General features: G+C 45.8%; 1 protein-coding gene across 1 annotated transcript in view; it reads left to right on the top strand.

Moving 5' to 3' along the window:
- The window catches only part of MICAL3 (microtubule associated monooxygenase, calponin and LIM domain containing 3), a 346852-nt gene that overhangs the window by 224847 nt on the left and 105817 nt on the right, over positions 1 to 16188 (top strand). The window contains exons 26-29 of the mRNA XM_044991795.1: positions 5193 to 5291; positions 7459 to 7515; positions 9681 to 9794; positions 12764 to 12871. Coding sequence (XP_044847730.1) covers positions 5193 to 5291; positions 7459 to 7515; positions 9681 to 9794; positions 12764 to 12871 — 378 coding nt within the window. The remainder of the gene's footprint in view (positions 1 to 5192; positions 5292 to 7458; positions 7516 to 9680; positions 9795 to 12763; positions 12872 to 16188) is intronic.

Raw genomic sequence — 16188 nt, 5'->3', positions numbered from 1 at the left:
GAAACTAATAAACCAGTTTTCCTGGCCTCCCTTCCATCTCCAGAGCATGGCGGACTTCTCTTTTACTGAGAATTTGAAAAAACTTTGGACTTCCAGTCACAGGGTGGGTCAGAAGAGGAAGCCTGGATACTTGGAAAAGAAAAATCACCAGATATCAAATTCTACCTCCTCTCTTATGTATCCTGGCTCGCTCTCCTTGTAGTGGGGGTTCTTACAGCAGTGAAATCCAAAGGATAGGCTTTTACAATTCCTTACTTTCAAACAGGCAGAGTTACTCATTGCACTGACTATGGTTCTCCTGTTTTCCAATAAAAGTGGCCTCATTGTCTCTGTGAGGGTAGTCATAAAAGTGTGGTTTTGATGGCAGTGCTCAGAGAAAGGGATTTACCTCTGTCTGTTTCTAGTCACAATGTAATGAAAGCGCACTTTTGAGACCGGAGGAGGAAGAGTTTGGCTCACCTTCCTCCAAGTCTGTGGATTCATGGTGAACTCTATTTAAAAAAATAAGAACAAAAATAAAAGCTTACCCCAACTCAAACAATCCAGCATTTGGAGTCATGTACCATGATCAAAACCTCGCTGCGGCAGCCTTTTCTCGAAAGAAGGAGAACCAAATAAAGGATATTCTACACTATGGGGAGGTCTGCTAAGAGCCTCTGTCTTTCACAGTGTTAGTAAGCCTGGTCAGTGTGCTGGTATGTAGAGATGTCCTGCCTCTGCTTGCTCCCATGATTCCTGCTATCCCTTCCCTCAAAAGGTCACGATCACCTCCACTGAAAAGAGAGCTCTCCCTTTGGAAGGGCCTCACTTTTCTAGTCCTGTGGTCAACCAAGAGGAATTTCAGACACCCAATGAGATAACTGGACAGGATCATCATTAGCGTGGATTCCAGCCTTTGGGAATCTTTCACATAACCTGGTTCAGGAGAGCAAGAGTCTCAGAAAGAAGTGAAGAGGAGCATAAACTGGCTACAGCTCCATGCCATTAGATTAGCCTTCCTTGTACTATACAACCAAGTAAAGCTGGGTCTGAAATGCACAATTTGTGTTTCTCAAGAGAGGAAGGTGAAGATTTGTGTTTTAGCACTTGGATGAGATTTTTGAGTCCCTACAACCCTAAGGCAGTTTTCCTGCCTTTTGAATTTTAACCACCAAGACTCTAGATTTTACCCTTTATACAGAGAAGGATAAGTGAGGTCTGGCAATACTGAGAGGTTCAGATGAGAGTGGCTTATCCTTACCCTGTTTCTTTTGTGGCTAAGCAGGGGAGGCCAGACTGCCTTTGCCTTCCTAGTTTGATTATGATTTTCTCCTCACCAGACAGGCGAGGATTCTGAGTGAGGCAAGTGAGTCACTCTCACTAAGGCTTTGTCTGCACTAGGGAATTAAAAAACCAAACCAAATAAAAACCATTGTTACTATTTGTACAGCTGCGCTGGTGTTGGTGCTGATGGTAGCCCTACAGTAGGCAGTAATGTAGTGCAAGTCTTTTGGCTGGACCTGTTTTTGCCGTTGACTATTAAAACTGTTTTTCAATAGATTTAACTAACACAGAAGTAGTCCGAGTGTGGTCTACAAAACTACCTAGTGTAGACACTGCCCCTAAGGCCCCTCCTAGATTAGGTGCTCAACTTTTGCTGGCCTTTTCTTGGATAGACTTCATAGTGACCTGGTGGGAAGATTCAGCTTTTGTGCTGGATTTTGCTGTTTTTTCCATGCTGGGTAATTGAGGTGGAGAAGGACAACAGGAATTTGGCTCCGTGGGGGCAAAATCTTGTAGACTCATAGACTTTAAGGTCAGAAGGGACCATTATGATCATCTAGTCTGACCTCCTGCACAATGCAGGCCACAGAATCTTACCCACCCACTTCTGTAACAAACCCCTAACCTATGTCTGAGTTATTGAAGTCCTCAAATTGTGGTTTGAAGACCTCAAGCTGCAGAGAATCCTCCAGCAAGTGACCCGTGCCCCACGCTGCAGAGGAAGGCGAAAAACCTCCAGGGCCTTCAGGGCACAGCTGGGTCAAAGAGAATATCTCTGCAGTGTCTACTCCAGAAGTCGGGGACAGAGGGAATGGCTGGCCTGGGGAAGCAAAGTGACTCAGTTGCCTGTTTGAGTGCCATTAGCCCGTGGACTGCTTTTGCAGGAGAGTTCTCTCTGGGGTGACTTGGGAGATCAAAGAATAGCTGTTGGCACTCTGCAGTCAGCTGCTGTGGTGGCTGAGGCATTGACCATCAGGAGACCAGTTGGATCCCTCCATGATGTTCAGTAGCCCCCTTGCAGGCGTTTCTGCTGTAGGAGGCTGTCTCTGAAACAGCAGTTGGACTTGCTGCTGAGATATCCTGCTGGTAGAGGGGAGCAGCCAGAGCAGGTAGCTGACAGATGGTTACACCAGTGCTGGAGCTGCGCTCTGTGGCATTGCTGGGAACTCCAGCTGAGGTGCTACTTCCTCGGCCACAGGTTCCATACTGAGGTTGGCGCCAAGTTGCCAGCAGCTGGTGCTAGAGCTGCTGTTTGGAATAATGTTTCTGCTGATGGGCTTGTTAGAGGAGACTGTGCTTCCTAGAAGGAGCTGCTCATGGATATAGAAGAGGCAGAATTTTTTCACGTGGCACAGTTGCAGAGGAGCTCACACATGGCATCTCTTTGTGCTTGATTCTGCCTGAGATAAACTGGGTGGCAGATGTGCCTTGCTGTGAAGAGGGGACAAATATGAGGGCAAAGTAGGATTCTTATAACTGAGGGAAAATGGGTGATCTAGTGCCCTTACCAATAGGCAGAGTAAACTGGAGAACCTTCCATAATAGTGAACCAATCTCCATCTCACTGACTGGCAGGTCTGGTCCTGCATCCTGAAGTTACAAGGCAGAGGAAAACCTACTGCAAGAGCAGTGGGAGTAGATGCAAGAGAGAAAACTAGCCAATGGGAGGTGGTCTGAATTGTTGATAGAAAAGCTGCATCTTCCCTGGTCTCTGACCTACTGATGTCAGGGAAACCACATTAGCAGTACTCACACTGCAGCGTAAGGCCAGATTTCTGCTCTGCTCTGTGATTGACAGGCCTTATTGGCCAGCAGTGTCAAGCAGGTTGAGGTGCATGAAGTTTCTTTGTTAGACAGTAGTAAGACAGGACCCCGAGGAAGAGTGGAGTCCTGGCCAAGGCTGTTCTGAAGCAAATTTAATTTTTCTTTGTTACTGTGTCTTGATGGTTATAAAGGATGAACTCCATACACGATCAGACCCTCCTCCTTACCCCTCCCTGTGGCATTGCAGTGACACGTTAATTACTAGTAGCAGAGCTGATGGTGTTGCCATATGATTTGATTGCCATATTATTGCCATGTGACTTGATTTATTGTATCTAACACTTACATTTCTATTGAAATTTTATGGCTGTTTCTTTTTCCCTTGCCAAACTATCTTTGCCTTTGTATACTCAGAAATGCATCCTGCTAGAGGACTGGAACAGGAATGTGTCCACTTTATGGATTCTGTCTGGTGCCACTGTGTGATATTTTGCTACTTAGCAGGGGACACATGCACAACCTTTCCCTCCAGACATCAAAATTCACAAGCTAGATGTTGCAGATACCTTTTTGGGCAGGGCCCCTATTTCAGACGTATTAGGGAAGGCAGCCACAGGAAGATGGGAAACTAGGAGATCTAAAAAGGGGTACATAGGGAGAACATATAAACCAGGAATGTGCTGTGGCATGTAAAACAAAGGTGAAAAGCGGTATTTAAAACAAAATTAGTATAAAACGAAGCACACCAGAGGAACGAAGGAAAGAGACATGCATTTATGTCATGTTCAGATTAGCCAAATTACTTCTGCATCTTAATTCCTGCACTTCACTGTATTATTTTCTGATAGGCACCCCAGAGCTTTATTAATTATGTGAGGTCGGGGCCGGGGGAGTTGAAGATGAGAGCAGAATGTTGTTACTGATAGGACTTGAATCGTGTTGCTGCTGAACATTGGGCATGTGTAATTTAGGTGAACAGGATGGATATTGTTAAGCATTCCATGGCAGCCTGGAGAAGAGATGATCTGTGCTTTATAGAGCACGAAGTCGTACACTTCTTTGCAGCCTCACCACCAGCTGGGGGTGAGGCTGTAAAGCAAAGATATTGATTATTGACAGTGAATAGCATGTTTAGTGGATGCCCTTAGAAGCATCTGTCTGACCTTCGATAACTCCAGGTCTTGAATCTCAGTGGAAGGCTTAAAGCTGTCTGCTCCAGAACAAATAGTGGCTCTAGGTCAGGGGTGGGCAAACTACGGCCCGCAGGCCGGATCCGGCCAGCCAGCTGTTTTAATCTGGCCCTTGAGCTCCTGCTGGGGAGCGAGGTCTGGGGCTTGCCCCGCTCTGGTGCTCCAGCTGGGGAGTAGGGTCAAGGGCCGCTCTGCATGGCTCCTGGAAGCAGCAGCATGTTGCTCCTCCGGCTCCTACATGTTGGGGCAGCCAGGGGGCTCCACTCCGCATGCTACTCCTGCCCCAAGTGCCGCCCCCGCAACTCCCATTGGTCAGAAACTGCGGCCAATGGGAGCTGCAGGGGTGGCGCCTGTGGAAGGGTCAGCGTGCAGCAGAGACGTCTGGCCTCGCCTCCGCATAGGAGCCGGGGGGGCAGGGGGGACATGCCACTGCTTCTGGGAGCCGCTTGAGATAAGTGGTGCCTGGAGCCCGTACCCTTAAGCCACCTCACTGTGCCCCAACCACCCTCCCCCATGTCTGATCCCCTTCTCATCCTCCAAACCCCTCGGTCCCAGCTTCGAGCACCCTCCTGTACCCCAAACCCCTCATCCCCACCCCCATCCCCAGCCGGAGCCCTCACCCTACCCCCCATGTCCCAGCCCTGACCCCCCCCCACTCTCCAAACCCCTTGGTCCCAGCCCAGAGCACCCTCCTTCCCCCAAACCTCTCATCCCCCAGCCCTACCCCAGAGCCTGTACCCCCAGTCGGAGCCCGCAGGCCTGCCATGTAATTTCTATACTCAGATGTGGCCCTTGGGCCAAATAGTTTGCCCACCCCTGCTCTAGGTTATTTGAGAGAGGTGGGATTGGGGTCAGGGTTCCCCAGAAGATGCACTTCTGAGACTGCGCCCTGCCTTGCCAAAGACAGTTGTAATGTTCCCTGTAGTTTTATTATTATTATTGCTCTTTCTTTTTTCCCCTCTGTTTTAAATAAAGCTGAGGACTAAGGAGCGTTCACGGACCTGCCCTAAAAAAGTGATCATGCTCTCTCCTTCCTCTTCTCCACCTTCCTCTCCATGGTATCCCAGCCAGCAGGTGATTCACTCTGCATGCTCTCTCCTGCTCTCTCCTCTTCCTTCCTGCTTGCACAGGTCGCTAAATCAATGACTAAATGTCTCCTCTGTTACAAATTTTAAATTTTCTTTACCCACATGGGTGAGCCGCCTTGGATCTTCTAGGTTAGTAGCACAACTAGACACTGAATATAGCATATAAAAATCTATCCTAATACTGATTTTTTTTGGCACAGTAGAGATTTTGGGCATTTTAGTTCAGGCTTGGTTTTTCTATAGCAGTCATTTCCAAGTTTGTGTTGCAGAGGAGAGTTTTGAAATACAAAATGTTAGGGCCAGATTCTGCCTTTAAATGCACATGCACAACTCCCATTGCAGTCATGAGATATGTATGTTCATGTCTGAGGGAAAAATCTGACCCATTATTACCCTTGGGTTGTTCACCATTCCTAGGCAGTTTCTCCAAAAGAGAGGGTTGCCTGGCTGGAGCACGATGGGGAATGAAGTTGGGTATTCATTTGAGGCTGCCGCTTTCCTGCCCTTCTAGTAGTCGTCTGTCTCCATCCACATTCCTCATTTAAACAGATGCGGGTGGGCATTTTCCCTCCTGGGTCTTGGGAGCCTTTTTCTGGTGCTCTTGTATGAGGTATTTTTGTGATTGTTAAAGTGGCAGGCATTTGTGCAGCTTACTCCTCTCCTGCTCCTTCCAGCAGCTTGAGTTCAGTGTGTCTGAATACGGATTTGTAGTACAGATAGAGCAGTTACACTTACACTAGGTACAGGTTATAAAAGCTGCACCTCGAAGTACAGACACATGCATTTGTTGGCCTTCTGGTTAAATAGATCTAAAAATGCTGAGACATTTGTCCTTTGTCAGCTCATATATGGATAGTACTTCTTTGAGTTGTATTTTTTTTTAAGCCTCCTTCCTTTCCTAATGTGAGGAGCATATGGATTCCAGTCTGTGATTCCCTAACATTGATGGGAATTGTAAAGCTAAATTCTGAACATTTTGTTTCTGTGGGTCGGCTTAATTCCCTTGTACACCTGAAAATTGAGAGGAGACTTGTGTTTTGTGTGCTGCAGCAATTAGACATAGCAGAATGAGCGAAGGGCAGATATTTAAGTCTGATCTGTGGCTTTTCATGACCACTATGATCTGTAAATCAGATCCTTAACGTAATAGTGATATGTAGCACTTGCAGAGCACTCTGATTCGCAGAGCACTTTGAAGGCATCATCTGATAATCTATGTGAGAGAGGCAAGTATTACCTCCATCTTACAGATGGGGAAACTGAGACAGAGAGGTGGTGACTTGCTTAGTCCACAGACAGTCATTTTCTAAGTAGGGAAATTGTCTCCCAGTGCTGTGCTTAGTCCATATCTTTCTGAATAAAACAGAGTCTTTTAGTCTTAAGTCTTCTCTACTGATCACCTCCTCCAAATGTCTGGTCCCTCCTGTATGGCTTGCTCATTTAAGCCTTGACAGCTGGCTACTGCTGGAACCAGCTAAGGATTTACCACTTTCTCCCTTACATTCTCTAGGAGCCATTTTTAAATACATCTCTTTGCTCAAGCAAAATTGGAAAACTCTCTCTGCTTCCTCCCTTTGTTTCTGAGGACCGTTTACCCCTTTGTTATAGAATAAAGCAGATATGAATACCCAGTTTGGGGATTCAGTTTTGAGGGCAATAGCTTTCACTCAAAATATCCTCTCTTCCTGAGGTTGTTTAGCCCCTACGATGCTGTGTTTCACTCTAGCCTGCATTCTTCTTAACCTGCTGCCTTTTGAAAACTCTCTCTACACCTCTGACACATTAATTCTGCCACCTCTCCTTTTAAACTTTCCATCTGATCTAACATCACTGTGTGAGATGTACTGAGTGTTCCTATTACCTTCCCCATGCTGATGCCAGTTCTTTGGGTAGTAATGTATACTTGTTAATTGAACTAATATCCCAATTATAGATGTGTGTACTGATTCACCACACTCTCCCCCCTCCCCTTCTCCTCTGAAGATCTAAGTGGTTGATGACAGTTTTAAAAATTCTAGTTCTTAATGAGCACCACAGTGTCCCTGCATGATGGTCTCTTTTCTGCCTGCATTGTAGGATGAATCAAATGGAACATGTCCAGAGTGAGAACTTGGATTGTGGTTGTTTTAAAGCTTATCCTTTATTGCCCACAGACAAACAGGGAGCCTGGTGCTGACCCCCCTGGGGAGCAGAGTCCCAGACAGGAAAGGGTAAAAGCATGAGCAAATGGCATGGATGGCGTTGACACACATGCAGCGGTGGGGTGTGTGCAATATTCAAGGGCAGTGTTGTGTGGGGAGGGGGAAGCACAGTTATCTCTGGACTGCTATTAACACACTGGAGCTGCTGAAAGTGTTAGGAATGATTATTTTTGTGGGGTGTTTACATAACTACTTGCTTAACAAGCATTCACCAACGCTGACTGTTTGCTCTGCGCTTTTATTTTGCTGTAGATCAGCTCCAGCTCTCCCTATTCTTCTCTCTCTCTTACCTCTCTTTAATAGTGTGCCGTGGCTGTCACAGAATAGGAAGGGTTACGTTTTGGGTCCACTCACCAGCACTGGTTGCATTGTTTCCATGGCTGCTTTCTGATTCATTAAACAGCTGGCATTCCAACCTGCCTTCTGAATGCCAGGTTACAAGGGAGGAGGAGGGGGTGGCTTTACTGCAGAGGATAGGAAGCCTTCTTCCTAATGAAATGTTCTGCTGTCAATGGGAAGAGTGAAAGGAGGTTTAAAGTATATGAGGAAGGGGGACTAGGCAGTTGAAAGATCTGGGTTCAGATTAACCAATTAGCTGCCTCTTGAAGTTGGTTAGTTGATAAGTTAAATAATAAGTGGGAGCCAGCAGCAAACTGCCATGACTTCCAAAGTACGTCCTCTTCAGCAGTCTCATGCACCTGTCAGGTGGGTGGCATGTGTTTGGATTGCCATCAGAAGCTTAACAAGCTTGTCTGCAGCAACACAGTAACCCCCAGTTTTGTAACAGGCATTAGTTTTACTTCAGTAAAAATGGTATAGTAAGAGGGAGTGAATTGGGCTGACAAGCTGCTTAAAATAGAAAAAAGAGTGAGATTGGTTAATGGGTTTAAATGGGAAAAGAGCACAATCGGTAACTGGCCGTGAGCACAGTTGTGTGCTCTGTTGTCATAGCTGTAGGCAGTGTAGCTGTAGCTGTGTGGGTTCCAGGATAATAGAGAGACAAGGTGGATGAGGTAATGTCTTTTATTGGTCTCAAAAGCTTGTCTCTCTCACCAGCAGAAGTTGGTTCAGTAAAAGATATTACTTCACCCACCTTGTCTGTCTGTCTGTGTCTGTCAGAGCGCATTTCATCTGGCACACAACATAGTCATCTGTTTGGGATTATCTCAACAGACTGAGCCTCCTGTAGGTAGCATACAGATGTTTATACTTCCCATTCAGTTTGCTGTTCATCCCCCAAGCAAAGTAACTTACTGGGAACTGCATGATACTCTGGCTTACTGCCCCATCCACCTAGATAGAAGTACATACATGTGGATGCGTTGGCCATCTCTAGTCGGCATTTTTCAGTATCTCAAAAGCTCACTGTACAACTGATTAGCAAGATCAGTTCAAGCAGTGCCAAGGCCTAGAATAGCAAGGGGGGTGGCATGTGAGAGTTGTGGCCTGTTGCCAGAGCTGTGTTGGAGGGTGAAGTGCAATAGGATGGGTTAGCGTAGTGGAGGTGCTGGGGCAAGCTTTGCATTATACCTGACTCTAGCCAGTGGTGCTGGGTCCCTTAGTTTTCACAAGCCCTACATCACCTAACTTTCTATATCCCAGTATTTTAAAGGCACCTTTAGGAGGGCATTGCTGGGAGCTTAGCTCTCCCAGAACTGGACTGCACTACCCCAAAATGAGTGTTTCTGTGCACAAAGTGTGAGGAGTACAAACAGTCATGTCTAGGTCTGGAAATCTGAGTAAAGAAAATCCTTTAAACAAAAGAACTGGGGTGAGGTAAGTGCCAATGCCGGAGCTGCTGTGAGACCGTAGCCAAGCCTATTGGTTAGTGGTGAACTTACCTTGGATGGGAATGCCGGACAGAAGCTGTGCACTGGCTTGGTTTTGTCTGCAGACAGTGAGTTGTGAATGACTGTCTAATTCAGCTGTTCCTCCCTAGCCTAGAGAGGCAGAATCCAGAGCTTTGCTAGTGCAGATTGCAGTACGTGTTGGGTCTCAACTGGAAGAGAGGAAGGAGTCTTCATCTGGGAGCCCTTTTTGCTTTTCTCTTCTGCATGTGGGCTTTCATGCCTTTGTCTGGCATTGGCCTTGTCGTGAGCTTTGCTTCTGTTCCTTTTTTGGGGTTGTTTTTCTCCTCTTTCTGTTTATTTCTTCCCCTGTTCCTTATCCCACAGAGATCTCCTCAGGTTTTTTTTGGTGAACAAGTGCCTGAGCAAGCACTGAATGTTGAGCAGAGGGCATGTCAACTGGCTGCCCTCCTGGACCCGAGGCCGACAATCAGGCATCAGGTGACTACTGCCCGCTCTGGCAGTCTGTATCTGTTTGTAAGAGAATGGGGTAAGGGGTGACTGCTGGGGTCAGCGGGATAGAGGAGTGCACTGACTGTTACTTTACACCACCACATTACAGACACCATAATCAGCTCTTGTTTTGAGCAGTTTTTTACTCCACTTCTTTCCCTGCCAATTCTTAACTCTTTTCTTACTCATTGAAGATGCATAGCATGTTCCGTTTCATAAAGTAGAATACAATTGACAAGGATGATCTACGCCCAAGCTTCAGGGCAGTGCTGGTCACTAGCTCGGGAACTAGCTCATGCGGTGGCCCTCTGCTAGTACAGAGAGAATTGCTGGGCTGCGCCATCCATTTGCTTTTCAGGGTGGGAACATTCACATTTCCTTTTTCAGGCACTAGTCCGTGGCTCTTCAGGGAGCCAGTCTTGTGCCCATGCTTCCAGTAGTACTATTTCCAGCAGTAAAGCTGGCAGCGTGTCCAGTTTCTCTCTGCTTCTACCACAAACTTTTAAAGTTATTTTTCTCCTCTCACCCACCTGTCTTCTCTGACCTGTGGGATCCCGAGACTTGGGACAGTAGCTTCTCTGGTCTCCAGCCTCCCCCCATACACGCTACCATCCCAACAACAACGCATACACAGTCACACCTGGGAGGCCTTCACCAATACTTTTTGGCAGGTAGGAAGCTTTTAGGGGGCAAATGCCATCTACTTCTGCAGAATCTAGGCTTTCTTTTTTAATCAGTTTTCTAGCACTCGTAGATTTGAACTAACTTCCCAAACATGAGCGGAGTATAAGATGATCCAGTGGTGTCTTCTTAAGCCTACAAAGAGCTCTAGGGCTTCTGCTGCTGGTCACAGCTTTCACAAGCTGCCTCAGAGTGAAATTTGCAAGAATCAGGTCAATTTCAGACTGCTGCTCCTTGGGGGAGCTGTAATCAGCAGCAGGGGCAACCACTGTGGAGGAAGATTCAAACTGTGGCTGCCATGGAAAACTGGGGGAGAAGTCACGTTCAGATTTATTAGCACTTACTAGCTGAAGGTTGATAGAGCGGAAGATGCCGAGCACGATCCGAGGACAGCATCCTCACCTGGATTTCAGCAGCTGAAGTCGAATTGCACGTTGGCAAAAATACACCTATCGTATATTTTGTATTTGTCTGTGACTCTCAGGTTTAGCCCTCTGGCTGTTAGGTGTCTGATATTGTTTTCAAGCTCACTGGGTGGGTAGAAGAGATGAATGGGATTAGTCCCTTGTTTCTCTTTCCTATTAATACAGTGATAATTTTTTTTGTGAGGATGTAGAAGAAAGGGGAGGAAGAACCGCAGAGCATGATGTAGGGAAAGAGATAAGGGATAAGGTGGAGAGGAGAAGAGGAGGAAACAGACATTGCCCCATGATGCAGTATATTAAGAAAAGAAAAAGGGAAGAAGGGAGAGAAGATTTAACAAAAACAAGAGATTTAATAAATTACACCATTTTAAACATTATTAAATACAAATTTGATGGCTAAGTTAAATGCAGTATAGCGTACCCAAGTAAAAAGGACACAACTGTTTTAAATATTTTACATTGTACAAGCTGGGAAAGCACAGCTATTTTTCACCTGGCTTAAAGGGCTTAGTCCTTAGGCTAATGTGTGTCAGAGACATTTTCAAACTCTGCATATAAGGTCTAAAAACAGCTATTTTAAAAATAGCCGTGATTTTTTTTTTCCCTTTTTCACAGTGCTGGATTTTTTTTTTTTTTTTTAAAGTTCAGCTATTTGGAATTTGCAGAACATTTTCTCACCAGATAATAATAATACAGTAGCTCACAATTTGGACTAAAATTACTTGACCTCAGTGCTTTTAATTATTGTGTTCTGCATTTTACTTGAGGTGCTTCTTAGCAGCTGGTGCTAATGAACCAGGAAAGGCTGGGTGGATTGAGAGATGCATGCTGATATAGTGAGTTGTGCTATGGAGAAGCCGTTTCAGAGAGATATGGATTCTCAGACTGGGAATTCTGCCTGGGCCATATGGTAAGCAAGGGTAGAAGAGGAACTAGTGCTCATACTTCACACTGGTTCTTTCATTTAGGCTATGTTTGACTCTCAAGGACAGGAATATGTTAGCTTCAGCCAGTAGCAAGTGAAGTGAAGTGGGGCGATGCCCCCTTGGGAGAATGTCGGGGGAGGGGTGGGAATGATCACTGGGCATATGTTAGGGGAAGACTATACATGGTTTTCTGCCCTGCGCCTTGCCCAGTCTCCTGGTTGGAGGACAGAGAATGTTGTCACAGCTCATTACCTTCTGTTTCAGAGCGTTTATTTTCTTGTTTGTTGCCATTTAATATAACATGCATATGGAGGATGAGCAAAGTGATCTGAAATTAAAGCACCTGCTTAGAGTGGATTATAGGATGAAATTCCCTCCTAATTCTTTAGTATAGGCACTTCCATCATAGCAATGAGGATGCTGAAGACTGGGGATATGAGGTGGTTTCCTTCGCTCCCCACCCCCAAGAAGGCAAGGTTCTTGGGCCTTTGTGGTTTAAAAACTGGGAAGGGGTCTCCACTTCCCCTGAAATATGAACTACATTGCAAAGTTGTCTCTCATATACTCCTGCCTAAGGCTGTAACACCGATTGCAATTGGACAGAGTAGGAGGAGCACCAGAGATGGGCTTGAGATCTGCATGAATGGTTTATCTGGCTGCATTGCAGGAGACAACAATGCACAGGATGTGGGGCTTCTGTGCGGGTGGACAACTGCTTCCAAAGTAACATTGAGGGAGGAGAGGAAATGAATTTAAATGGCAACGAAGGGCATTTGGTGCACAACTTTTCTTCAGTTGAGGAAAGGGAGGAGGTAAGGCAGACGGTCACCTGCCTGACTCTGCTTAAAGGTTCCTTTGTGATCTTTTTGTTTTGTCTTTTTGTCCATATCCCCTCTTGATTTTCTCAATGTATTTTATTTTTTAGCCAGAGACTGAACCGTCTCGTCGATTCTTTGTTGACCAGTGGGAGCGCTCCCTTAGCCTCCGCACTACCAGCCGCCCTTCTTCACCCTCCTCTGACTCTCTCCGACAGGTAGCATGGCCTGGGCCTTGCAAACTGCACTCAGCTGTACCCACTGCCTCACCCATCTCCCACCAGCAGAGGATGTGCCACAAGAGAGATCTAGGCTTGTGACGCTTCATTGCCTGGATGTGGCTGAATGCGGTGTACATACACATGTGCACGTGGGAAAAGCCAGGGGCAGCCTGTGGCATATCTTGGTTATTCCAAGCCATTTGGAGCAAAACATGCTTAAAGTTAAATGGAAAAACTTCTGGTGAGTCTGATTTGAGGTCTTAAGTAGCCTCAAATCAGCTTTTTCCAGCACTTGAATTCTTCTGGCTGTGGAATAATCTACAGGGGCATAAAAGCTTTTTTCATGTTTGTTGCTTCCCTTTGAGGGCTTGAGCCAAACTACAGCATGGTTTTGTGTGTATATATTTATGGGGAGAGAGCAGGAAGACTGGAGGAAAATCACTTCCGGCTTGCTGAAAAAGCTAGTGGAAATTTAAAATGGCTGGCATTCGTAGTACAAGCAAGAGGAATTCGGTTGGTCTCCTAGTGTATAGAGGACATATATGTCCACGTCACAAAATGCCATATGGTTTGAAAGTCACTGCCCAAGAGAAGCCGGTAAGTGAAATAGCATAGGTGTTGCAGGGCAAGATTGTCATTGTACCTGTGTTGGTTGACAGCACCCACGGCATGCTAAGCAACTCACAGTACAAATAGAAAGAAAACTTTACTCCCAAATTGTTTACAATTAGGGCTGGTTGAAAATTTTCCATTAAAACTTTTTGATGGAAAATTGGGGCTTAAACTCAATGGATTTTTTCACAAAAAAGGCCTCCTTTCCATGGCTCAAAAATTACAACCTGCGACATGTTGATGGGATTTTGACAGAGAAAGGGAAACCTGTATACCAACAATTTTCAGTTGCTGGATTTTGACAAAAAGTCAATTTTCCATTTGTTGCAGGGGAGGGGGAGGGATGCCTTCCAGCCAGCTCCACTGACAGTCTAATATTAGACAAGCTGTGATGCCTGAGGGTAACAAACAGTAGGAGGGGGAGGGAAGAGGAAGGACATGAGTAACAATGTTCAGATCACACACATAGTTTTGGCATGTGCATTAGCTGAGCTCTGTGTATATTGGGCGGAGTCGAGGAAAGAGTGAAATAGCAGGCAGTGCTACAGGGCAGTAATGAACACTCGTACACTGCAGTGACCTATAGGTTATAGAGTTATTACTCGATAAATTGTCTGATCCTGGCCCTGGCTTTTCCAGGCTCGTTCTTTAGGAAACCCTCCTAAAATGTCAGGTTTCAAACTCTTTAGTGTTTTCTGATGCTACCATGCTCGCAAACATGTGAAGATACAAACATCAGTAAATGGCTGATCATCACAGCCATGAAATCCAAGAACAGACTGAGAGTTCATAACTTTTTGTAAAATACTATTTTACAGATCATAGCAATAATCTGTGTCATGATTCTGTAAAATCTCTCTTCTCTAAGTTTGTGAGCACTAAACTTTGCACAAAAACGTAGAAGGGAAGGGAATCACTTGGTTTCCATGACAAGAGATGAGGGTCATAAAGCTCTGCGTTCCATGGGGACAACCAGAATCCTCTTGTACTGTGAATTTTTTAGCCATGTGTTTACACAGGGATACTTCTGAGCACGTAGTATAGGAACCCTGCAGAATAAGTAAAGGAATTTCTGGGTTGTAAAAAGTTAATTGCTTCAGAGTAGTGTATCCCAGGAATGTTGCACTTGTAAGAAGCCAGAGGGCTGAATATGGAAACAGGGCCGGCTTTAGCAAGTGCGGGGCCCGATTCGAACAGTTTCAACCGAGTCCCAGCAGGGATGACTGAATGAAAAACAAAACAAACAAAAAAAAAACCACACATAAAAAAAACAAAACGTGGGGCTTGTACTCACCCGGCGGCGCTCCTAGTCTTTGGAGGCGGGTCCTTCAGTGCCGTCGAAGACCTGGAGCGAGCGAAGGACCTGCCGCTGAAGTGCTGCCGAAGACCTGAAGCGAGTGAAGGACCCGCCGCCGAAGTGCTGCCCAAGACCCGGAGCGCCGCTGGGTGAGTAAAAATTAAAAAGGAGCCTCTAGCCAGGGAAGGGATTCTCGGCCACTTGCTCCCCCGGAGGCCCTGCCACTGGGTGCAGGGCCCTCTTAGGCGCGGGGCCCAATTCGGGGGAATTGGTGGAATTGTCCTAAAGCCGGCCCTGTATGGAAGGCTGAATCAGTTCTACGTTTACTGATGAGACTCCAGCAATGCCCTCTGTTTGCAAGTCAGAGAAACATTTAAAAAAAAAAAAAAAACCCACTCCCTGATCTGAATAAGTGACACTGCCTGGCCTGCTGCTGTATTGAGACACATGTGGTGCTTGTGATAGGATTGCCTTTCCATAAAAGTTTTTATTTCCTTAACCACTTAATTACTGCCAAATGTCCTGGATGTTTCTTGTATAACTACTGGCCTTCCTGCACTGTCCAAGCTCAGCTAGAAAACAAACTGTAAAAAACTCCTTTGGGGCCTCACTCCCTGAGTCAAGAACCAAACTGCCTGGATTCCTAACTACCCAAATTAAAAGGTTTGTTGCAACTTAGTTTGATCCAGATGCTCAGAGTTACAGAGCCAGGCAAAATACCCTTGACAGAACAGCCTATGGGCAAAGCTGGTGTGCACAGCTGAGCACATTTTGTGCCAGGTATACACAGATACAAATCTAATGTGTTGGATCAGAGTCCCTCTCACATCTTCCAGATAAACTCCAGAACCCCTTCGTGTACTGTGAACAGGCACTCTGGCAGCAGTGGAGGAATTACAGATTTTTAGGAATCGCTGTGACTCAGTTTGAGCTTGAGGGATTCTTCTCCCTGGAAACAACTTGCTCCCTTTTGCTAAGCACTTTTGTGAACAGTTCTTTGAATTTAAACTTTATGAAATGCCTTTTCTCTACCCTTTTCCCATTGTCCCTCTCACCTGGAAGCTAAAATTTGTCCTAGCTCTGTTTCCTCTCAGAGGAAAGCAAATGTTCAGGTCCTTCATATGCAAAATATCCTCAGAGCAAAGAAGAAAGAACATATATTTCTAATCTCGTAGCGTTACCAATTTCAAACTTCCCTCCTTTTTTTAGTTACTGTTACAGTTAGTGCCGGGCTGTGCTGGTGATCACTGATGATACTGATTCTGCTGTTACTACACAATCACTCTGTGTTCTCCACTGTCTTGGCATGGTTTGACCGCTCTGCACCTTTTCATCACTTACTCTTTTACCATTTTTGTCATCTTTTTAATTTGAGTTTTTCTTTCCTCGCTTCCCTGCTGTTTTG

This window comes from Mauremys mutica, chromosome 1, assembly GCF_020497125.1.
Source record: "Mauremys mutica isolate MM-2020 ecotype Southern chromosome 1, ASM2049712v1, whole genome shotgun sequence".
NCBI classification, from domain to species: Eukaryota; Metazoa; Chordata; order Testudines; family Geoemydidae; genus Mauremys; species Mauremys mutica.
This window is presented reverse-complemented; position numbering and strand designations above follow the sequence as displayed.